This window comes from Chaetodon trifascialis, chromosome 13, assembly GCF_039877785.1.
Source record: "Chaetodon trifascialis isolate fChaTrf1 chromosome 13, fChaTrf1.hap1, whole genome shotgun sequence".
NCBI lineage: Eukaryota > Metazoa > Chordata > Actinopteri > Chaetodontiformes > Chaetodontidae > Chaetodon > Chaetodon trifascialis.
Genome location: NC_092068.1, coordinates 7,004,234 through 7,028,555, shown reverse-complemented (window position 1 = coordinate 7,028,555; position 24,322 = coordinate 7,004,234). Strand labels below are relative to the sequence as shown.

The window sequence follows — 24,322 nt, the reverse complement described above, 5'->3', positions numbered from 1 at the left end:
TGGGAAAGGTTAAATAAATTGGTACTGACTGGTTAAGACAGTGTGTGTGGACATTTAAACAGAGAGTTTAGATTTTGTTGACATGGCAGTAGATTGACCAGTACGAGTCACTGACCAGTTATACTGTATCATGATTCATGGACGTTAGCTTGGGAAGGCAGCACTGTGGTTGGAGCTGTGCCACCCAGAAATAAGCAACCAAAAATTTGAAGCCACAACATATTATTTATAAGGACATGTATAATATGGCACTTGTTAATTCAAGCTATAGTTCATTGTCACTTTTAAATTTGGCCTTTTCCCACACTGTAGAGGTTGTACCCAGCATTTATAATACAGATTTTTGCATTTTACAGCAGCACAAAGACAGACTGGGAAAAAAAAAAAAAAACTTCAGGTTTAAATATTTTACCCTGCCAACCAAGCTGTAATCTTTTGATTTTTGCCCCTTGAAGGCTGCTGTATAGGCCATTTTGCGAGTGTTTGTCTGTAATACTTATAATGCCAAAACACACACAAAAAATAATATAATTTGAGAGAGGGAAAATATTACCATACAACATGGCTAGTGTTTTCACTTTTACTTTTGCAAACAGTAACAGCAAATACTGACAGACCTGAGATATGGCTTGAACATTTTAACATCAATAAATTAAGCAATTCATGGTAATGACATTGGCATAATCACCATAAAAAGAGACCATCTTTGCGAAATCTCTACTGGCAACTAATCCACATTTCACATTGTTGTCCTAAGAGTTGACAATGTAAGAAATCTGGATTTCCTTATGGCGTAAAACACTTTGTGGCAGGTGAAAGCTTGATATTAAAAAGTAAATAAATAAAGCTGCATTCATTAATATTTGTCCACTTGGGATCAAAGAACTGGAAAAAGAAGCTGGTAGATACACAACCACCATATTACATTGTTATAGCTAATGTGTTAGCAAACAGTTGCCTATTTGCGTTCACATGCAGAGACAGGAAGGAATATTGGTATTTGTTTGAAGTCGTGTTTCATTAAAGCAAATTTTAAAATTGAATCTCTGTTTATGTCTTTTTTGTTCTCTACCAAGTGATGAAAAAAAACTTGGTAACTGTTGAACTACCTTTGCTAGCTAGTCGCTAGCTTTGTCTGTCTGCTGTGGCATTTAGCATACAGTTGGTTTTCTTGATGAAAACAGCTTCCTGCTGCTGAAATTCGGTTGAGGGGAGCAGTACGTCAGACTCACACATACTCCTATTGACAAAAGAAACTAAAAAGGGTTTAGCTGCTGAGGTGGATGATTATTCTCTGTGATTTTAGCGCTAAGAGCAACTCTTTCACAATACACAGGGTAGGTACCAACTTCTAACACAGAAAATATTGATTAATGCAGGTTTAAGTTCGAAAGTGTAGTTATTCAACAACAAAGCAAAATGGAAAAATGAGTTCTTGATTCTTGGGAACACGCATGAGATAGAAGCTGACTTGCCATGGTCTTCACCATGGTCTCATGTTGTTATGCTCATTACATAAAGGCATCACAATTAAGTTGGCACAGATGCACTGACGCTTTAAGATGCGTAATGTTACTCCTACCAGACTGGCCAAACATGGTTGGAACACACACTCAGTACATTGCAAACAGACACCATACTGTTACTTTTTTAACACTGTGAATCACTGTGCAGCGTAGAGAATATAACAGTGCTCTGACAAATATCCAGTAATAGTGAACAAACATGCACCACAAAGTCAAGTAGAAGACATTTTAACACGCACTGCTACAGCTGCTCTAGCTAACACTGAAGTTTTCAACTGTGTGACAGCATTTAGCTTTAATATTGCTGTTGACCAGTGCTTAAAATGGGATGCTCATTGCTTTTGTATATGGTTGCTTAGCTAAGCCACTCTTGTGCTAGGTTATTTATTGGTGCGTTGTATCATCTTCACAGTGCCTTTTGAGGGCTTATTGTAATAAAGGCAGTGAACACCAATCTGTCTGTGTGTATACCTATGCTGTATGTATGTGCATGCATGTGTGGTGTGTGTATATGTGCTGCTTGTAGCTGTGTGCACGTTTGTGTGTTGATTCCCTGCTGGCACTTCATGAATATGTCGTCCTGCATCTCCAACAGAGGCAACAGGAGACTGGAATCTCCAAGTCCCATTGACCATCTTCACTAAAGATGAAAGCTTTCACCCAAACTAGTCTAAGCAGAATAAACAAAAGTAAAAGTATCCAAATTCAGAAGACTGCTCCGTCCTCTTGACGAGCGGAGATAAATGAAGATGCGCTGCCAAAGCAAAGTACTGAAACAGCATAGAAAAACAACACTTTCTCTGTAGGCGCCATCTCCTTCTTCAAAGGAGAAGTCGAGGACAAGATGAAAGGCTGGCTGCATTGTGGTATCTGAAAAACACTGGTGAGCCCTCAACTCACTGATGTTCAAGGTTTGTGTTTTTAGTCTCTTTTTTTATTGGGATATGAAGGCATACAGATTCTATCAAGTGGAATCATGTGCCCTCTAATGTGACACACTAGCAGGTGGGCAATGATGATCAAGAGGACATCCAAGATATTCTCCAATCACAAGACAGAATGTCCAGCAAGCAAATATTTACAAGATATCTAGCGGGTGAAGCTCTGAGCATTTCTGTCCATCCCAGTCCTTCTTGTCCCCTCTGTTCTTCTTTTTTTAATCAGGTGTTCAACAAACTACCAAAACATGCTAGAGCCCAAAACTTTTTCTGGTGTTTGATTTTTGTGTGTCTTAATTTCGTTTGCAAGTGAAATATGAAAAGAAAAAGTAGTAGAATCATCACCTGTGATCCAAAAGACAACTCTCGGTTCTTCGCTGTCCTTGTCCAAACAAGTTCTTAAACACACCGGGTCTAGATTACTGAAGGTTATTATGGACTCTGGCGGTCAGAGAACACCTACTTTTTACTCTTACATTGGACACACTTTGTTCTCTGGGATGGGCAGCTGGGCAAAGGAGCCACAGTCGGTTGGAGAATCATCTGACCTGGGCGACACAGTGCCACCCACAGGGATGCGGGCCGCAATGGCTGACATTTCTCCTGTTTGACTCTCTGCAGTAATTCCAGGTCGCTCAGAGGTCTGGTTCATGTTGCTGTCTGGGATGGTCCCCATGCCGGTGAAGAGCTGGATTAGGCACTTCCGGAACTGGACAGAAAACATCAACATTATTTGCAATGATAGTATTTTAGGGACCACATTTACAGGATTGATACCACTCTCAGTTTAGTTTAGCTTAGAAAGACTGTAAACGCTGGAGAACAGCTAAACATTACCAACACTTCTATACTAATTAACACCTTGTATGATGTTGGCTTAATCTGTACATAAACACAAATGTAAAAATTTGAGATTTTAAAGATTTTAGAGTTTAGAAATTTAGTTATGTTGCTTAGATATGTTCAAAGCATGTGTGGCCAAAAGCAACACATCAAAATTTTCTGTTGGGACACATTCTGTTTGAATACAAAAGTGGGTTGCTGCATAAAAATAAGCAAGTTTTAAAGGTGTTGGTAGGTATTTTTCCTGATTCCAGTCTTTATGTTAGGCTAAAGTAACTGTCTGTTAGCTTCACAGACATGACAGTAGTAGCTATCTACTCAATTCTCCAATTCTCGGCAAGACAGCGAAATGTCAAAATGACCCACTCCTTTAATAGATTTAATAGAAAGTCTTGACAGACTTGCATTCTCATCCTTACTTACTCACTTATGGCCTTTCAGAGGCAAGGCAGTGTCTACAGATGACCCAGTGAAACAGTATCATTTAAAAGCTTGTTTGTGCTGTCTCTGCTTTGATGTGCAAAAATCAGTAATTACAGGCTATACTTTTTGTAGCGGTAAAACACATTCTACTGCTAATAATTGGAGAGCATCTGTCACTATATTACACAACATTCAGCTGTGTCTGCGTTGCCCTCTCAGACATTCACGTAAGCAGTGGCAGTGACGATGACGTCCTTTCAGTTGTTGTTCTTGGAAGAACATGGCCAATTTCAACCAGTCCTCCCTAATAGCCCCACAATCATTGGTTTCCACATTACTTTAAATCTAAAAACACTAATTGACCTATTTCCACTGTTGAAGCTCCCACTCTGTGATGCCTCAGGGAGAAATCATGACCATTCCTGACCCTTAATGGCCTGTCTAACACACAAGCATCCTAACTGCTCCCCTCCAACCTGTAATGCTTTCAAAGAGTGGCAATAATGCCTCTGTTACCCTCTAATGTCATGAAAAAGCAAAAGGCTTTGTTCACTCTGGGAATTCAAATATTCTGTTAAATCCCTTATATCTAGTACTTGTACAGCACTTCCCTCCAACTTTGAAAAAAATATAGCGTTTAAAACATAGAATAAGATCGTTAAATGTTATCTTAATGGCAACATGAATAGCCTGAAACACATTTACCCTGGTAAATGGCTTCTTTAAAGCAGTTTAAAGCTGAATTCTATAGATTCACAAAGGGTGGTGACGCAATTTCAATCATACGTAATAGGCCTACACCGTTATTATGTAGGAATGGATATTGGCAAAATAACTAAATGTCACGTAGTGTCATTGTCAGCTTTGTTTTGGACTCCACTGACTCCTGAGGATAATTTCTGGCTCTGTGGTGCTTCAATATGTCCCCCAGCTAGTTTTTAACTTTGCCTGCTGTTTGGTGCTTGGTGGCTATAGTTGTGACCTCAGCAATCTGTACAATACTCTGTGTTTTGGTCACACTGCTTTTCTTATGCAAGCCTTATGTTTACCTGTTATCCAGCAGTGGTTTGTATCTTCAAAGTCATTTTCATTATCCCACAGACTTTCTGCATGAATGGATAAAATGTTTCGCAGTTAATGCAGTTAACGCAGCAGCAGGGAAGAAATACAGGGCAGTCGGCGCAGTCTGTGGAAATATTGGATTTATATGTTGCTGTACTGTCAGGCAGACAGTAAACATCTGTGGGATCATGAAAAGACCTTTGATGCTGCAACCTGTTGCTGGATAATAGTTTAAAGAGAATCGCTTTCTTTTTCCTTTCTAAGGTTTGTGACCAAATCACAGAGTAACTCATGGAGTGGTCTAATTCATTAGAGTCTTAACATTGACAAAAGCTGTCTGCTGCATGCCAAGACGAGGCTGATAACAGTGAATCAAGACCAAAAAAAGTCCTGACCATAAAACGTGAACAATGAGTTAAGATGCTAAATCACACAATGGAGTGGAACTGTAGAGTAAGGAGATAATTCTTTGTAGGTTTTTCAGTCTGAACAAAACTCTTCACATTGCACGTTGTCATCTTGTCCATTATTGATGCAAAAACAGAATAGTTACTGCAGCTTTAAAATAAATATTAGTAGTATTAACTTTCTGGCTACATTTCATTCCAGAGACCACTAATAAATACAGGTTTAGGATGTGATGGGACTATAAATATTTCTCTATTCAGTGTCGTTTTCTGTGAAGCCTTTGAGCTCTCTTACAGCATCACTTACCACATCACTGTACTCACACAATAAGCTCAGCAATGATCTTTTATGTGAAGCTGGAGCTCCATTTAAATTTCCTGCATTCCCATAGTCTGTAGGCTAAGTCTATTTGTGACTCCACAGGTCATTTTAGTTACCTAAATCATCTGAAAAAATGTGAGTAGCATTGTCTCTCCTGATGCCTTGATTCCACTAGGCACAGCTGTATGGCGTCTGTCCTCAACACAGCTTCATACCCAAGTGGAGTCTTCCTCAGACTTTGTTGATTCTGTCTTTTTTTTCTTTGATTTTTGTGCTTTTACCACAGCTAAGTAGGCTATCCAGCTAATTCATTTTTAATCATTTTGTGTTCATACGATCAGGAATCTGCACATGGTGTTTTATTTTGAAAACTGGCCAGATGTTGCAGGGCCCCATGAAACCCATTTTCATTTTTGTCCAGATTCCATTTTATTTTTTTTACAAAAGAGAGAGTGTCCAATCATGGGGTGGATTAATAAAATGTAATGAATATCAACATATTTGATGTAACACATCATTGCACTGTATTTTATCAAACTGATCTTGTGCAGGACAGCCTCCATGTTTTTTACAATGTTTGACCAGAAATGGACAAGTTTTCAAATTCTGTGATTCCGTCCTTCATTTCTACATCGTGGAAATCACAGGGTCCGGTCTATGGCATTCCTGTGTCTGACGTCCTGCGCTGTGTAGTTTGACATGGCGTCTCTCAAAAATAGAGTAGGCACGTGTTTTAAGCAAAGCAGAGTGCAGACCTCCTTCTAGGTCGCTTCTCAAATGCTCTGCAGCGCATCTGGTGGAATCACAAGCCATGAGAGTGAGAGTGGCCGTGATCAACTCCATCACCCACATCACAGCTGGAATGGGATAGAGCCATGACCGGTGGAATGAGGACGCAGAGTTTTACAAAACTCTTTATCTACGGCAGCAGGAGTAGAAGGAGAACAAAGCATATTTTCTCAAAACGGATCAAAAAAGTTTCCCTCTAACATCAAGGTCCTCGTGGGCAAAACGAAAAGTATATCAGGTCGAAACAGTCTGAACTTAATGTATTTATATGTTTTTGTATGTTTTTTTCTTTTTTTATCTTGTTTCAAACCTCTGCTTTGCTTCTTACTGATCAAGCAGTGTGACTTTGAGAGATCAAAGCCTGTGTAAGCCTACTGCGAAATGGATTTTGAGCAATAATTCTAGAGGTGATAAATGGACATCTCTACAATGTTTTTTCAACTTCAACCTTTTGACTTAAGACATACCAGGGGGCTGTCTCCCTCTGAAATAGTTACTCCAAGTAGCAGGAGTCATGGATCATGTCAATCCCCTGAGACTATGGATCACGTCTCCTCGTTATGTAAGTCAGAGCAAAAGAGAGAGAGAGAGGGAGTGAGAGAGAGGGAGGGAGATCACAACCAAGTACTAGCAGTCAGCTGATTTCTATTAGCACTAGCAATTTGGTTGAAGCCACGGGAGCTCTGCTCAGACCAGAATCTGCCTGCTAGCTGACCTTATTTACATCCAATGGATGTCTTAGTGGAGACACTGCTGACCCATTTCAACAGCGAGTGCAGCACAGAACTGGGGCAATCAGATGGACATGCAGACTGCATGCAGCTCCCTGGAAAGGGATGTCTGATCTAGGCATCATGCCAAGCATGCATTTAGTTGGACTTGTATTGTCCTGTCTAAAAATAGATCAATTTAAACAGTTTTGTAGGCAAGCCTCTCCTAAGTCATGTGTGTCATAAGTGATCTTGACAGTTTTAATGTTCACTCTACAGGCCGGACTGTAAAGAATCATATTGAAAAAAAATCAAACCTGTCATGTTTAATAAAAACTCGGCACAGACAATGGAGCAATGCGAAAACAGGGAGGAATGCATGTTAACATGAAAAGGTTGTTAAAGAGCTTTAGGATCTCAGTTTTATATGAATTGTGAATAGAGCTTCACACGACCACTTTGTACAGCAGCAACTCCAAATTGCAAGAGGCAAGGACAACTGACATGCTATCAGGAAATTGGACACAGCATACTCATGTTTACGAGAGGCACACGAGAGCTAAAGTTGGCAAGTCCAGCATTCTTGGAGGCGGCAGCTCTGCAGGGCATCAGGGCATTGTCGTGCTAAGAACACTGGTCTATTGAAGGTCTATTTCTGCACACAGGAGCTGTCTTGCTGAAGAGTAGACTACAACTGTTTTTTTTAGTTTTTTCCCTTTAAATGTCATTAGGAACATCCCCAGTCATGATATGTCAGCTGTCAGCAATATCCTGACTGTTTACACCAGAAGCCAATTCTCTACGTCGGTCAACAAGCAATTCTGCTCCTCTTCTCTTTTCTATTCACACACAGACCTGATCTTCATAATAACCTTATGAATTCATAAAGCTTTTTATCTGCAGGGAGGGGTTTCTCTACTGCCTGTGTGTGTGTGTGTGTGTGTGTGTGTGTGTGTGTGTGTGTGTGTGTGTGTGTGTGTGTGTGTGTGTGTGTGTCTGGTCAATTCTCTCAGTGTCTATTTAGATAAGACTGACATACATGCGGAAGTACGTAATTTAAACATCACAAACAGAAACAGATGAGTGATGTAATAAATCTAGCAGATGGCAGATTTTGATATTTCATCCAGCATGCCATGCATATTCCTTCATTTCTCAGAATCAGATCATTTATGCCCTATACACAGATGATATAATATATGTATTTATAACAGATCTTTACTAGTGTTCTTTCCTCTCAGGAATCATCAATCAACCTGAACAGCGCAATTGGTTAACATGGGCGCCAAATTAGGCTGTCACATTTGCCAATTACTAGGATTTCTAGGCCCTTAAATTCAGTTATTCAGATCTTTGGTACACACTATAAATCAGTCAGTAATCATCATGGGAGGAAGACATCAAAAAAAAAAAAAACATGAATAAATAAAGAAGGTCTGTCTTACAGAGAAACTGTCTAAGAATTGCTTAAAAAGGATTCTATAAACTTTTCTAATGGCTCCTATCAATTGCTATATATTCAATATCTGTACAGCCAATAATGATTACCCAAAGAGTGTGTGTCTCACACTGAGAAAAAGGGGCTAGACAGCACAATGTAAAATTAAACAAGGTAAATGGCATACAAAAATGTCAGCACTGGCCCTTTCACAATTGCAAGCCTCACAAGCTTACCATAGGTGGCTAATGTATTTTTTAACAGAGCCACGCATGGACAATTGCACTCTCTGGATTTCGTGTTTCTTTTATTCATACACCATGCATTATTGAGAGACAGGCTAACACCCAACAACAACAGAAAAAACATCTCAGGGTTGTGCTGCAGCTCCCCTGTGCTGCATACAGTGATGTGTCTCAACACTGGCAAAGGAAGAAATTTATACCTACCCTCTACACTGCTGTAACTGTGGTTTTGTGCTAGGCATTGCAAAAAAAAAAAAAAAAAAAAGAATGACTGAATCAAACAATATTTCATTTCAACATGTAAATAGTTACCTGTTTGTTCATGAAGACATAGATGATTGGGTTGTAGACCGCAGCTGTTTTGGAAAAGAAGGCAGGGATGGAAGCCAGTCTGGGGTCAAGTTCAATGGTTGGATGAGCTGTGACCAGTATGGAGAAGGCTGCGTAAGGCGTCCATCCCACCATGAATGCCACAATCATAACCACCACCATCCGGGTCACCTGCCGCTCCGGCTTCCTGGCAGTGGCCAGACGACCATGAGATACCTAGGGGAAACAGAGAACCATGACTAGCTGTACAGGACTTTGTAAATTTACAAACAGTTCATCTGCTAGGATCGTAATTGTTATTCACATGCTGCCCAGTACATTTATAAATAATGACCGAATGGACTGACACCGCCTCTTACATTTGCTTTTAGTGTCATAGTGCATCCACAACCGTTTTTTTTTCTCTTCTTTTTCAGTACACAACACCAACAGCATCATACACAAGGCTTCTGTCAGCTTGATTGACAGTTGCTGCACCCGCCTCCCCAACGACATCTGAACTGCGTGATTGTGAGAGAAGATGTGCTGTGATTAGTAATGTTGAGCTTGAGTCATGATCATTATCTGTATCCATCATGCGCCATGCATCCAGATCTCCTGCTCTCCCTAGAAAATGCGTCGGATCCAGCGACTTCCACAAATGGCCTTTGTTTCATGTTATGTGTGTTAATTTGAAATAAATGCTTTTGAACATACATGCTGGTCAAGTTAATGCTGCACAAGAGTGAATGCTGCCAACCTCTACTATTCAGAACTCCCAAACCCTTCAACTTTTACAAGCCATAATGGTCATTTTGGTTGTTCTTACTAATTTAATACTTAGTCAGCGCTCCAAATTGATAGTTTAGTATATTTCATGAGACTCAATCGGCAATCAGTTTTCCCGTTCTGAAGGGTGGTGCCCCGAGGTGAATATATATATATGAATATGAATATGAATATATACAAGTTAAATTCTACTATTCAGTATAAACATTGATGCCATTTAAAGCCATTTTTCCCTCCAGTATATTAAATTTCACATCATTGTTTATATGTGCAGCTTAATTGTTACTTATTGTACCTTCCCTTCCACTTATGCACAATGGGTGCATTTACAGAAAGTGACCAAAACTTTGCAGCTGGGCCACTATTAAGTGGGAGTTGACCACTTGTTGCCTTGTTGCCTATCCAGCATTGAGAACACCTGTCATGAACAAATCTTTGTGTTCCACTTAGTGGAAGCAAATACCACTGTATTTGGGGAAATATTGCTTAATCACTTTTTTGATCAATACCGCAGTCATATCTGTACGGTAATTCTGTGATAGTTATCTTAGTTTAGCACAAGGGTGGGAAACAGGAAGAGCACAGCTAGCTTTGCTCTGTCCAAAGCTAACAAAATCAGCATTTTGACGAACAAAAGCTAGTTTAATATGGACAAAAAAAATGTAAACATTTTATTTTTATTTTGAGATATATGGTGAAAAAACATGTGTTCAAGCACTTTAATAAAACACTTGCTGCATAAAACGTAAACAAAACAGAATATAACTTGCTAATTCCTTTTGATTCAACTGAAAACAGTAGAAAGTTAATATATTTAATGTTTGACCTCATCAGCTTCATTGGTTTTTGTAATTTGCTTATTCTGAATTTGATGCAGCAATACGTTTCAAACAAGTTTGGACAGAAACAACAAAAGACTGTGAAAGTTGTGGAATGCTCCAAAAACACCTGTTTGGATCATTCCACAGGTAAACAGGTTGATTGGTAACAGGTGATAGCATCATGACTCTGTATGAAAGGGACATCCTCGAAAGACTGTCGTTCAGCGAGCATGGAGAGAGGTTCACCACTTTGCCCAGGAATTTAGGGATTTCTCCATCTATAATCCATAATATCCTCAAATGATTAAGAGAATCAGAAGAATCTCTGCCTGTAAGGGGCAAGACCAAAAGGCAACAATGAATGCCCATGACCTTTGATCCCTCAGGAGGGACTGCATTAGAAACCATCATGATTCTTATAGAATATTACTGCGTGGGCTCAGGAACACAAATGCAAGATCAGACTATACAAAGAGAAAGCCAAATATCAACAACATCCAGAAACGCTGCTGACTTCTCTGGACCCAAACTCATGTGAGATGGACTGACACAACACAACGTACAAGTCCACATTTCAGATTGTTTTCATCCAGACTCAAGAGGAAAAGGACCATTCAGACTGTTACCAGCACAAAGTTGAAAAGCCAGCATCTGTGATGGTATGGGGGGTGTTAGTGCCCATGGCAGGGGTAACTTGATTGGATTCATTTGGACTTTGGAACAACATGTGCTGCCATTCTATGTCAAGGACGTCCCTGCTTATTCCAGCAAGACAATGCAAAGCCACATTCTGCATGTGGCTTCATCGTGAAAGATTGCAGATACTACACTGGCGTGCCTGCAGTCCAGACCTGTCTCCCACTGCAAATGTGTGGTGTATAATGAAGTGCACAGTACTACAAAGAAGACCCTGGACTGTTGAGAACTGAAGTCGTATATCAAGCAGGAATGGGAGAGTAGCGTCCTCATTTCTCGAATACTTAGTAAGTGTTGTTAAAAGAAAAGGTGCTGCAACACAGTGGTAAAGTTTATATTTACAAAAACAATAAAATTTGAACATTAAAGATTTTATCTTTGCAATGTCATTCAATTGAATGTAGGTCAAAAAGACTTTGCAAATCACTGGATTCTTTATTAATTTAAGTTTTAGAGAGTCCAAATTTTTTTGGGAATCGGGGTTCTACAATTTTTTTATGAACTGGGTAATACAGTCACAGGTTAATCATATTTTAAGCACATTTTACAAATCTCCTCAATATGACTGAAAGTCTGAGTTATATTTTATAAAGAACATTTTACAATAACTAATAATAATAATAAATAATTTCCGTGTGTGTTGTGTTACAACTTATACTGACCTTCCTGAGCTTCCGCAGGAGCTTTCCATAGCAGAAAAATATCATCCCAAGAGGCAGAATGAAACATGTGGTGAAGAAAGTGATGATGTAGCTGTGATCTATCATGTTGGTTGAATACCTGTTCAGAGGTGGAGAACAACAATGTTTACATTCACATTTTAGAATAAACCATTGGTCTGATAACACTTATGTCACTAAGTGCTAACAATCCCATAATTTCCCAGCTATGAGCAGTCTGTGAAATGTCATTTTGACATTCATGCAGGCTTTTATCTAGCTGAGAAAGACAACAGTTTTGCACCTCATTTAAGCTTCAGTTAAAAGGGAAATTTTTACAGCTGAGACAAATCTCTGTGTCACAATCGGGGGCCTGGAGGCCACTAATTCAATCTAATTATGTCATTTCCATGAAAATGCCTGCCATGGTCAAATGAAACATGTTCTGGATTAATGTCTAAGGAACTACCTGCCAGATAGAGGTTTGAGTGTGAGCTTGTGTGTTGAGTATTTGTGCGCATGCATCTTAATCAATGCTGAACCACAGACATTTGTGACGGGGCAATTCACACCATGAATGTATTGTCAGTGATACATGCAAAATAGTAATTCATGCTCCATAAATATTTGTTTGGCTAATTTATTTATTTTATTTTATTTTATTTTATTTTATTTTATTTTATTTTATTTTATTTTATTTTATTTTATTTTATTTTATTTTATTTTTTCCCAGACCAAAACAAGTCAGGCGAGTGGACAGAGGGATTTCTGAGGAGAAGGATCGTGAGGGATTTGCTAGGTATATGTGCAAGAAATAACTGGGCACCATGAAAGCAGCTCACTTGCAGCCCTGACACTGTTAATATACCTCATGCCATTTGGTTTGTTTCTACAGTCCCTGCAGAAACAGCTCTTCCAGCTTGGAGGTGAGCCCCTCTACTTTGAAGGTCTGTAGATGCTGTAAGATGTGCACAGTTTGCTCATTCACTTCAATATGTCACCAAATGTATCAGACTAAACCATTTGGGTCTCTGTATTGAACTGAAATGTATTCATTCCTAAAACGAAGATCTGAATCAATCACTCTGCCATTCAGCTTCCCCAGCAGCTCCATCTTTTGGTTAGGAGGCCAAAGTAATTTGAGATCCAGTGACACAAATGAACTACCAGTTATTCTATTATTGTCTTATTTGAAAACCTGCATGCATCTGAGTCTGTGGACATTAGAGCATATGCTCCTGACATTATCCTCTATTGCCCCAAAATACCTCCTCTTCAAAAGTTAATTTTGCTGTTTGACCTCTTGAACTAATAATCAGCAAGTTGCATTTTAGTAATGTTGTGTCTCTGCTTGTAATGGTAGCTAACATTTCTTAATAAACATATATACTATAATTAAACTTGTCTACAATCCAACTAAAGATTAGCCAAGAAGCTGCAACAAGGCAGTAACATTATTACAGTAATATTATTTTCAGTTAATGTTCGCATTATGTTTAGCTAGCTATCTTGTGTGCACATGGGTCATTGGCAGGACCAAGTACAGGACTTACGGCTTTAACTAAACTAACTAAACTGACTTGTCTCAAACTAAACCCAGACACAGCTCCTGCTACAGTGGAGAGCACAGGTAGCTTTTTCAAGTTTGGGACTATTTTTTGTAGGACGGCAAGTCTACAGTATTGAAAACTGACTGCACATTTAAACAATGCCTTTTCTGCTAACACATTTTGACCAAAAGATTGCAAATGAATCAAAATCAGGTGGTAAAATTCTCACTGCTTAACCACTAGACTGAGGTAAACTATTTACCAATTATGTTTCCAGATGTTGCCCCTTTCATTTACTCGCGTTTGTAATCCATCCTTCCATTTTCCATGCCGCCTATCCCTTTCGTGGTTGCAGGGGGGCTGGAGCCTATCCCAGCCGTCAACAGGCGAGAGGCAGGGTACACCCTGGACTGGTTGCCAGTCGATCGCAGGGCAACACACAAGACAGACAACCATTCACGCTCACACTCACACCATCCATCCATCCATTATCTATACCGCCTATCCCTTTCGGGGTTGCGGGGGGCTGGAGCCTGTCCCAGCTACAATGGGCGAGAGGCGGGGTACACCCTGAACCGGTCGCCAGCCGATTGCAGGGCAACATGCAAAGACAAACAACCATTCACACTCACACTCACACCTACGGACAATTTAGAGTCATCAATTAACCTAATGAGCATGTTTTTGGTCTGTGGGAGGAAGCCGGAGTACCCGGAGAGAACCCACGCATGCACGGGAAGAACATGCAAACTTCACACAGAAAGGCCCCGCCTGACCCGGGGATCGAACCGGCAACCTTCGTGCTGTGAGGCACGCGCACTACCTGCTGCGCCACCGTGCAGCCCCACACTCACACCTAAGGGCAATTTAGAGTCACCAATTAACCTAATGAGCATGTTTTTGGTCTGTGGGAGGAAGCCGGCGTGCCCGGAGAGAACCCACGCATGCACGGGAAGAACATGCAAACTTCACACAGAAAGGCCCGACCCGAGAATCGAACCGGTGACCTTGCTGTGAGGCACGCGCACTACCTGCTGCGCCACCGTGCAGCCGCATACGTTTGTAATAATTCAAGTCACATACATAATGTATGATAGTGTCTATGCAGTTAACAGAGAAGCTAAGCAATGGTCAACCTCCCAAAAAATGATAATGATAGTCTAATGAGGGCAAGGTAGAGGGTCACTGATTTGTTGTACGTGTCTTTATTCATATTTTCCCAGCGGGTCCAAGGATTTTTGTTAGCAACCTCCATCTGTATGTGTCTTTGTTATACCTAAATGTCTGACACGCTACCTAAGCACTGGAAGGAATTTGAAAGTCAGTAACATACTGGTGGTACATTGTATTCCCCTCACCAGGGACACAGCCACCAACTGACAATCCACTGACACCAACGCCTCCAACACAATCCTTCAAAACCTTGCATGTGTGCTTTTTAACATTCAGAAGCCTTCCAGTGTGGCATATCTGCATGTATTCAGAGATAAAAAGATGCACATAAATGAGGCTTTTAAAATGTATTAGGCTGTGCATGTGGCAACGTTGTGGACCTCAAACACCTGTGCTATTTGCGCTCCTGCTGCTAACCAAATGTTTCCTGACAGAACTCATGCTGCATGCAGCCAGCGGTGGATCGGGTCATCTATGCACCAGGTATCTCCATAAGGTGATGTCTTAATTGCATTGTCTGAACCATTCATTCCCCCTGTGCTTCATCTAAGCAATGGTTCCGTCACTGGGCTTGAGGCAAACACTCCCAGCCCCCTATCTGCCTTTCTTTGATCAAAGCAGCTAAATAGCATTACCCAGATGGCACCCTGAGGGCCAAGGTCAGAGACGACGTCTTTCTTGACTTTTTCCACGAGACACATGTGCACAGTGAGCTAATACAGCTGAAGCCACAGGCCTTAATGTAGAATGCCCATAATCTTTAACCGTGTGTCAGGTGTGTGGTGAAAAAAATAATTAATAGAGGGTTATTTCTGGATAAGCGTTGGGCTGAATCATTGGGGTGGTATTAAAGTTAGAGTTAGGAGTCACTAGTTCAGTTCTGTATTACCCCATTTGGAGAAATCCATCATGCAGCAGAGCACAGGAGCAAGGTAACTGTTACCTTTTGTGCAACTTAAGCATGCGTGTTACAAAACTTGCTGCGGTCAGTATTTTTATACCACAGTGGGACAAATGCCTGTGTGTAATGTAAAGGTGTCACCCATAATTTTTTCTCTCTTACTCTTCATAACATTGATACTAAGCCACAGAGATGGTTTTACAGCCACCACAATACATTGGAAGCAGTAAAAATTACATTTGATTGGTTCAAATCTATAATCCACAAACCTCACTGTCAGCAGGTTTCACTGGGCTAATGTCTCAGATAATAACAGATTTCAACAAAAAACAGCCACCGAGAGGATTAACTGAGAAAATACGTTTTGGTACTTTTGGTGAATGGATCCTTTTAACATCAATTTCTCTCTGACAGTTTAAACAGCAATAGCTCTTTGTAGGTTACAGAGATAATAAAATGCTCATTCCTCACCAGTCAGGTTCACAGGTGGTCCCGATCTTGCTTACAGTGTATCTGTTCCAGCCTAGCACTGGAGGGAAGGTCCAGATGAAGGAGAAGGTCCAGACAAACAGCAGACCCAGGATCGCATGCTTCGCTTGCAGTCGGATGTTCCCCAGAGGCCGGCAGATCACGAAGAATCGCTCGAAGGACAGAACGGCAAGGGACCACAGGGCGACGATACCTGAGGCAAACAGCAGGAGGTCAGTGTGGAGGAGCTGAGTGGGACGACAGCAGTCCGAAGCACAAACCACCAAGTCCTGGAATTTGCTTTTAATGACTATGGACATCACAGCTCTGTGTTTTTCACTTATCTGACACAGTACAGTAAACCAAACAAAAAAAAAGTTTTCTTAAATTTTACAATAATTGAGCACATAATGTGTGTATTTGCCCTCTTTCACCAGAGTGTGAAACCTATAGTTTCTTTACATCTGCGCTTTTGGAATTTGTCCAGCTGGGATTCCCTGGTTGAAACGTCTCCCTATAGTGTATCCATGTTTCTTAATTTTTGACAAAGTATCCCAATTCTGTATGGTGCAGAAAAGGTAAAAGTGATGACACTGTTGCTGGAAATAGTTTAATGATCCAGGGTAAATGCATGAGGCAGCCTCCTAATGGGCTAAAAAAAAGCCAACTTTAATTATGGTAATAAGTCAGTCCCACAGATCGGATAATTGCCGATCTCTCCACAGCCAGGTACCCCTAGCGTCTGCCTACTGGGCTCTCTGGAGAGGGCAAGAGAGAGAGAGAGGTGGAGACCAGGGTGTTCAATTATTTCACACATATTTAAACAAGAGCCTCTGCCAAAGTTCACTAATACAATTAACACCAATAGTTCAATGCAGCTATTGTAGCTTTTTAAAGAAAACAGACCATCAAAGGGTGTTTTTCTAGAAAACCTGTTTTTACCCAATACGTAGTTATCTGTAAAGCACAAGTGGACATAGATAGGAAAACTAAAAATAAACAGAAAATATTCTCATCCTGAGCAGAATAATAAGTGGGGCATCCATCCTGCTCATCGACATGAGCCAGCTCAAGGTAATCTTTCTAAATTACTCACACACACACCCCTATACTCACACACATAGGTAATACCAATGCTGCACAGTTGTCAATCACTGAAACTGCTGCCAAGACTAAAATTGAAGTGGCTTTCCACAACAAAAGCCCCTTGAAAACCTAAGCCTCACTTCAGTGGGATATTGATTATACATCAGCATGGTGTCCTCAGTCCTAATTTTGTATGTCCAATGGTTTCTTTTAACACCATGCCGGCTCTTCATCCTACTAACAGAACATGTTTTTGCGTTGCCATGTGCTACAGCGCTCCTTGCCCTACAATATTTATTTTCACATGCAGTGTAATCCTTAAAAAATGTTGCTCTTTTGTAAGGTGATTGAGTACATAATAACACCCAATACACCAGGATCCACCATGTAATATTGTCCATAAATAGTCATATCCATACATCCATACTGTGCTTCAATTAATTCATTGTGTTGGGGATTTCACTGTTATTTAGTATCATTATCATTACCATTATAAAGTCTATTTCCAAGGCAATACGAATTTAACACACAATATAATGCCGATCAATATGGGATATTGTAACTCACAATAATAACCAAAGCTGTCTCATTACAGTCCCACAAGGTAAACTATTCGATGTGAAAGTAATTACATGATACGTTTGAATCAAGACATCCTGTGACTTCCTGGGTCACTGCTCTGCATGTGTACAAGTTGCTAAAATGGGTGCACAAAACTCGTTATGAAATCCAATAAGGACGCTTTGCCTGAACTTAAGTACTTTATTTTCTCTTGATTTCCCTTACTGCAGGCTACTCACCAGACACCTAGGATCCCACTTTGGGCAGCTCTGCATCCTGTCTTAAACAGAACCTCAATAGAAACCATAATACCAGTCCACTGACTTAGTTAAATGTTGGTGGTCACGGTGTTGGTAACCTACTTATGGTAAGTCATGCACTGAGTATGTGAGGAGGCTCCTGTGTGTGGCTTTGAATTCTGCCTTTAAGGCCCACAATGGGCTTTTGTTACAAATCCTACAGTATGATCTTATGCACACACTGCAGCAGAGCAGCAGTATGCATGTAGCGTTTTCAAAAAATCTACCCCAGGGGCTCATGAAAATAGCATAGTAACTTTTTCCACTGTTGCCTGAACTTGATGCAGTTTCCTGTTTTTAAATCTCGACAATTTAGAGTAAAGATTTCACTCTGCAAACACACCGTAATGTCCATTCACCCAATCCTTGTGCTCCAGTTTGCCAAATGCACCACAATGACGTTTACACTTGCAGAGCTATATTATGGGGGTAGAGCTTTAAAGGGCACAGTATACCAACTGGAATAGATTTACAAAAGGAATTTTAGAGCTGACTGAACAAGAAAGTTTTCTTTATACATGTTTAAAAACAAAGTAGAATCACTCATATGTGGTTAATAAGATCTTTAACTCTGACATAGAAAAAGACTGCTTGTTTTACATAAACAATTTTTTTCAAGATGTCAACTGTCAGAGACACTGACTTAAGTCACTGACGCCCTGATCCTCATTCAACAGCTGTAGTGGAAATTGATTTGTAACTTTTATTTTACCTCCCAGATGCTCTGATTCATGAACAGATGTTGAAGTCAGTGCTGATGGATGAGGATGTGCCACGTGGGGCTGTTTTATGGTCATCCCACAACTTTGCAACAAATGCATAAAATGCTCCAACACTGACACCTGCAGTTATGGAAGTTATCTTATGCAGCCCTGCAATTACAGTGTTAGGGGACAGAAAAGCAAAGATGGGTAAACCTACCGAAAAAAGTAACAGCAAACCCCTCCAAGACGCAAGCCCACTTCCCAAGGAAGAAATAACCCCTGGCATTTGTCAGGAAACTTATTACTCCACCGGTGAGGGAGACCAGAAAGTCAGCGATGGCCAAATTAACTATTATATAGTTCAAGGGCTGTCTGAGTTGTTTGAATTTGAAAGTGACAAACATGACGAGGAAATTTTCGCTGAGAGACAGCGAGGTGACCACAAACATAAGCACGGCCAGGACAGTGAAGTTCCAAGGCGCGATGTTCTTGATGGGTCCATTAAACGGATCATCGGTAGTGTAGAGTTCAGCTGCCACAGTGTAGGACACCGCGTTCACCGACAGACTTAAAGTATCCATTGTCCATGCCCAGGGTGTTCTACTACCTGATTGGTGAGCCTAACCCAGAGAAAATCCTGTAGTTTCTGTTTTTCTCACTCTCGCAACTTCATGTGGAGTCGCTCCCGGACAGCCGCGCTCTCTAGTCTGCGTTAAACGCTGTGCCTGCGCTGTGGAGCATCCTGTGCGCCCTGACACTCTGCTCTGACAAAGTTCTTGTGTTGAAGTCCTCGGCTGACACGCATGGTTGGAACGCAGCTGAGAGAAATCCGCCAGAAATGCTGAGTTGAGCTTTTTGAAAGCGTGGGTCTACATGTGAGAGCGAAGTAGTGGTGGAGCACACGTTGCACGGTGCAGGCAGAGGGAGGCGATGACAAGCGCTCGCAGAAAGTACATGAATGACCGATCAGTGGCATCTTGGACGCTTTTATATAGGCGGCTCCGGCATCACTACTGCTCTCTAGGAGAGGCGACAGGACGCCGCGAGTCCTCCTCGTGTGCTCGTCTTTGCGCGCTGCGGCCGCTGATGAGCACAGCGATCTATTACACAGTCCTTTTACCACAAACTAATTATCAGAATATCAGTCAGGATTGATACATCAAGTGAGTCTCTGTTTTTAGACGCGCTCCGGAATTACACGCGTGGTGCCTTTGTCTTTTCCAGTGCGCAATTCATTAATCATGTGTAATTAGGTCCCCCAGCAGGCTGATTGTGGATATTATTCTATTAATCAAAATTAAGGTGCACGTGTTCACTTTTCATACATTAAATGCAGAACCAACAGGCAGCTCTGACTTAGAGTACCATTTAAAAGTTTGGACACATCTTCTCATTCAATGTTTTTTCTTTATTTTTTCTACATTGTAGATCAATATTGACATCCGAACTATGAAGAAAAACATAGTGATGTAGTAATGTGTTAAACACACCAGAATATGTTTTGTATTTTAGATTCTTCAAAGTAGCAACCATTTGCTGTGATGACAGCTTTGCCCACTCTTGGCATTCTCTCAATCATCTTCATGAGGTTGTCACCAGGAACGGTTTTCCAACAGTCTTGAAGGAGTTCGCAGAGGCGCTGCGCACTTGTTGGCTGCCTTGCCTTCACTCTGTGGTCCAACTCATCCCAAATCATCTCAATTGGGTTTAGGTCAGGTGATTGTGGAGGCCAGGTCATCTGACACAGCACTCCATTACTCTCCTTCTTGGTCAAATAACCCTTACATAGCCTTGAGATGTGTTTGGGGTCTTTGCCCTGTTGAAAAACAAATGATGGTCCCACTAAGCACAAACCAGATTGGATGGCATATCGCTGCAGAATGCTGTGGTAGCCACGCCGGCTGAGTGTGCCTTGAATTATGAATAAATCAGCAACAGTGTCACCAACAAAGCACCCCCACACCATCACACCTCCACGCTTCACGGTGGGAACCACACATATAGATATCCACTCACCTTTTCTGTGTCTCACAAAGACATGGCGGGTGGAGCCAAAAATCTCAAATTTGGAATCATCAGACGAAAGGACACTGGTTTAATATCCATTCCTTGTGTTTGTTGGCCCAAGCAGTTCTCTTCGTCTCCTTGTTTTTCCTCAGAAGTGGCTTCTTTGCAGCAATTTGACCATAAAGGCCTGATTCACACAATCTCCTCTGAACAGTTGATGTTGAGATGCCTGCTACTTGAACTCTATGAAGCATTTATGTGAGTTGTAATCTGACATGCTGTTAATTTGAGGTTTTTGAGGCCAGTAACTCCAGTAACTTTTTGTTTACTACATAATTACATATGTGTTCCTTCATAGTTTAGATGTCTTCAGTATTAATCTACAATTCAGAAAATTAAAAAAAAAAAATCAAGAAAAACCATTGAATGAGAACTTTTGACTGGTACTGTATATGTGTCACATCTTTGGCCAACAAACCTAGATCGATGCGGTCCAGCTTTGTACCTCTGTGATTTGTGCCGGTCCCCTCAGAGCAAAAATGCCTTGTCTGCCTGCTGCATGATAATTGCCATCAATAACGCTCCTTGCTGCAGCTAAATGTGGCACCAAGAGGTCAAGTCACTCAACAGGCTGGGGTCTGATTACGGTAGTGACCCTACCCCTAACACACACACCACCACCATAACAACCTGCTCAGAATCATTATAATGAGCTTTTACAAAGGGGCACACTTTACATTAGGTTTACATCCTGCCTTCCAAAAGTCAAAAAGTGTGAAAAATAATAACTTATTAATGTGCTACAAGCAGACTGAAAGTGACCTGCAGATTCATCGCTCATTCCACACTGATCAATAAGCTCAATAAGGACACATGAACAGTGAAAAGGATGAATGACATTCACGTGCTGAACATATGATCAAGTGCACTTCTTTTTAAAGATACTAAGAGTACAGTACACTTCTTCGCTCTGCACCTTACACCTTGCGGCTGCACAGTATAACCACCACAGTCACAGTAAAGTTTGTGCAATGAGCTAAAAATCTAAAACAAAGACAGAAATCATTCAGAGGTCATTTAAATTCTCATAGCTTGGACACAGCTGGTCACCTCTTAAATAGTTAACAGTTACATTTAGGCAAATACATTTTGAGATTAGAGAGGTTTATGCAACTATAATTGGTCAGGGAAAGGTTATGGGAAACACTGTGAATGAATTTCAAATGCTAAGTGTCAATCCACCCATCTGGCTTCATATCTTTCGGCATGTTAATTCAGTGGCTGACCGCTGTGTGTTTCTAGTTCTTAAGCATTTTATGAAAGGAGAAAAAAATGATGCAGGTGCATGAATATTATCTGCATTTAAGGTGTCATTAAAGCACGCTACTGTCTCACTCAAGAGCATCTTCAACATACTTTGATTGTTCAGGGGAAGGGGGACAATTTCTTATTTAGGCACCTGCCAACATTTCCCAAACCTTCCTATGTGACTTTTTAGCTACTGCTGTCCAAGATGGCAAAAGGGAAAAGAAAATGCAATGCTACTGGAACGAGTGCATCATACTGAGGAACTGTCTTATCCGTAATTCCAGTGGCTTGTTGTGACCCTGACACATTATTAATGGCTCAGAGGCCAAAGAAAACAGCTCCTAGGCCAGTTCAAGACACCAGTGTTGCAGTGATCATATTGCCAGAATGGTACATGATCTAGTTGTACTGAAGAGCTGCTGACATGAAGCTGATTTCAACCAGATGTATTTCAATTATCAAACTTCACACATTAAGGGACAGTACCAAGCTTCCAAATGATCAGCTGTTTCAAAAGGAGTAGGAATTAAGGATTTCTTTTAAATTTATTCCAGATTTTTCAAGCAGTTGTTTGTATTTTTTGTTCCACTTTCATGTTAACTTTGGGCAGAGCCTGAAGGTCAAGTCCATGTTTGCACAAAAACTCTTCCTTAGAGGTGAATCACCTTCCCGCTGTCTCCGTCTCTGCCCAGTCTTTGATCTAGTTCCGTCTTGTGGAAGCCAGCTTGTCACACCTCAGTGACCATCACGTAAATGAGGATTTACTGCCCACGATGTCTGTACAGACCTCTGTATGACTGCTTTTTGTTTGGCAGGTGTTTTTAACTGTCATTGCCAAATTCAACCTTGTGCTTTGCTCAAGAAGAGTCAAAAGAGCAAATCCAATTAGTTTCACTCCAAACTTCAATTTTTGCCAAAATACTTTCCACGATTTTCTTTAAACATGGCATCATTCACTCTGAAGCAGCATTGATTTGTATTACACTTGACAAAATGGTTTTGCATGAGCACCTTCAAGCTGACATGGTAATTCTGACAGTGCATTAATTTAAATCCCAAACACACCTGAATGCTTGAAATACTGAAGTAGTCCCCATGTTGTATCACTGTGGTGCATGTGGTTTGCAGCACTGATGTTTCCAACCTTGTTCTGTTGATAGACAACACCATCCCATCTCATCCCACCTCTCTATTACATGTTTAGCAGGCTTCCACCAGGGCAGTGACCTGTAGAATTGGCTGTTCTAGCTGTTTTTCCCTAAAGGCTTCAGATTGAATCAGGATACAAGCCCATGGGGAAAGCCTTGAGGAGCGCCAGCGACTGAAAGACAGTCCTAAAATTGACCCGTTAGTGGTCATTCCCTCAGCACTCTATTACAGTGTGGAGGTGGTAAAAATAAGAGAAACCCTTCCCCTGTCTGGTGGTGCACTGTATCAAGGAGTAGAAGAGACCTCCAGTTAACTCGTTCTCAAAAACAAAATAGTAATAATTATATCTTCATAACCTGTTTCAAGGGCCATAACACATTCAGCAACTTCTTCCCTTCTCATGCTCTCTTGTCCTCTTCTCTTAGAGTTTTCACACCTGGTCAATACATAGGGTGACATTTCCACTTTGTGATTTGCAGATTGGTTTATGAGGTTTCTGTGTTTCCCTGGCGGACAGGAGACAAAACCAACCTTGTTTCTTTCACTTTCCATGCACCAGATCACCTGCAGTGTACACAAACACCCTCCAGCTCTGAAGCTTTTGTGTTGGTATGTGTGATTGCAGTCACGATAACATCCTTTGATTTATTTAGGTGAATCGTGCACTACACTTCATTCCCTGACTTGATGATGTAGTAAAATATATGAAGCAGTTTAAAGATTGGCGGTGAATTGAATATGTAAAGCTTTCTAAATCTACTGTCGGACAGACTAATGATATCGTCTCATCCTGGGATCTGAAGTGACGTATTAGACAATAAGCAGGCACATTCATACAAATGCGTACACCTTGCTTTTGAGAATTGTGCATTCAAGGAGCATAGATGGTGTATTTAAAGTTCTCTCACAAACCTGTCTGGTTATCAGAAGTTGAATAAAGAATAAAAAAGGGATTTTGTGTACTGAGATTTCAAAGCACAGGGTTGTATGCAGTAACTACCAAACAAACAAACATTTCAGCCTCTGCTCGGAACAAAATTCCAAGACCATCCATATCAGACATTTTACATCACATACCCACGTTGAACATGTGCCTAAACAGACTGGTATACTGTATGTGGCACTGGAGCTCCGAGTGC

At 40.9% G+C, this 24,322-nt stretch overlaps 1 protein-coding gene across 1 annotated transcript; it reads right to left on the bottom strand.

Annotated features, from left to right (window-relative positions):
* Positions 1-562: 562 nt before the first annotated feature.
* valopa (vertebrate ancient long opsin a) lies at positions 563-19,651 on the bottom strand. The gene is made up of 5 exons (XM_070978036.1): positions 18,937-19,651; positions 16,073-16,283; positions 11,981-12,098; positions 9,016-9,249; positions 563-3,173 (listed from the first exon to the last, which is right to left on the bottom strand). Exons 1-5 carry the CDS (start codon positions 19,298-19,300, stop codon positions 2,937-2,939), a joined length of 1,164 nt encoding a protein of 387 aa, XP_070834137.1. The 5' UTR covers positions 19,301-19,651; the 3' UTR covers positions 563-2,936.
* Between the last annotated feature and the right edge of the window lie 4,671 nt (positions 19,652-24,322).

Excerpts from the sequence above, each read along its gene's own strand:
- valopa (XM_070978036.1), bottom strand. The coding sequence starts at position 19,300 with ATGGATACTTTAAGTCTGTCGGTGAACGCGGTGTCCTACACTGTGGCA. Across the intron at positions 16,284-18,936 it reads GTTTGCTGTTACTTTTTTCG|GTATCGTCGCCCTGTGGTCC; the intron begins GTAGGTTTACCC and ends TGTTTGCCTCAG. Across the intron at positions 9,250-11,980 it reads TCCTGCGGAAGCTCAGGAAG|GTATCTCATGGTCGTCTGGC; the intron begins GTCAGTATAAGT and ends TGTTTCCCCTAG.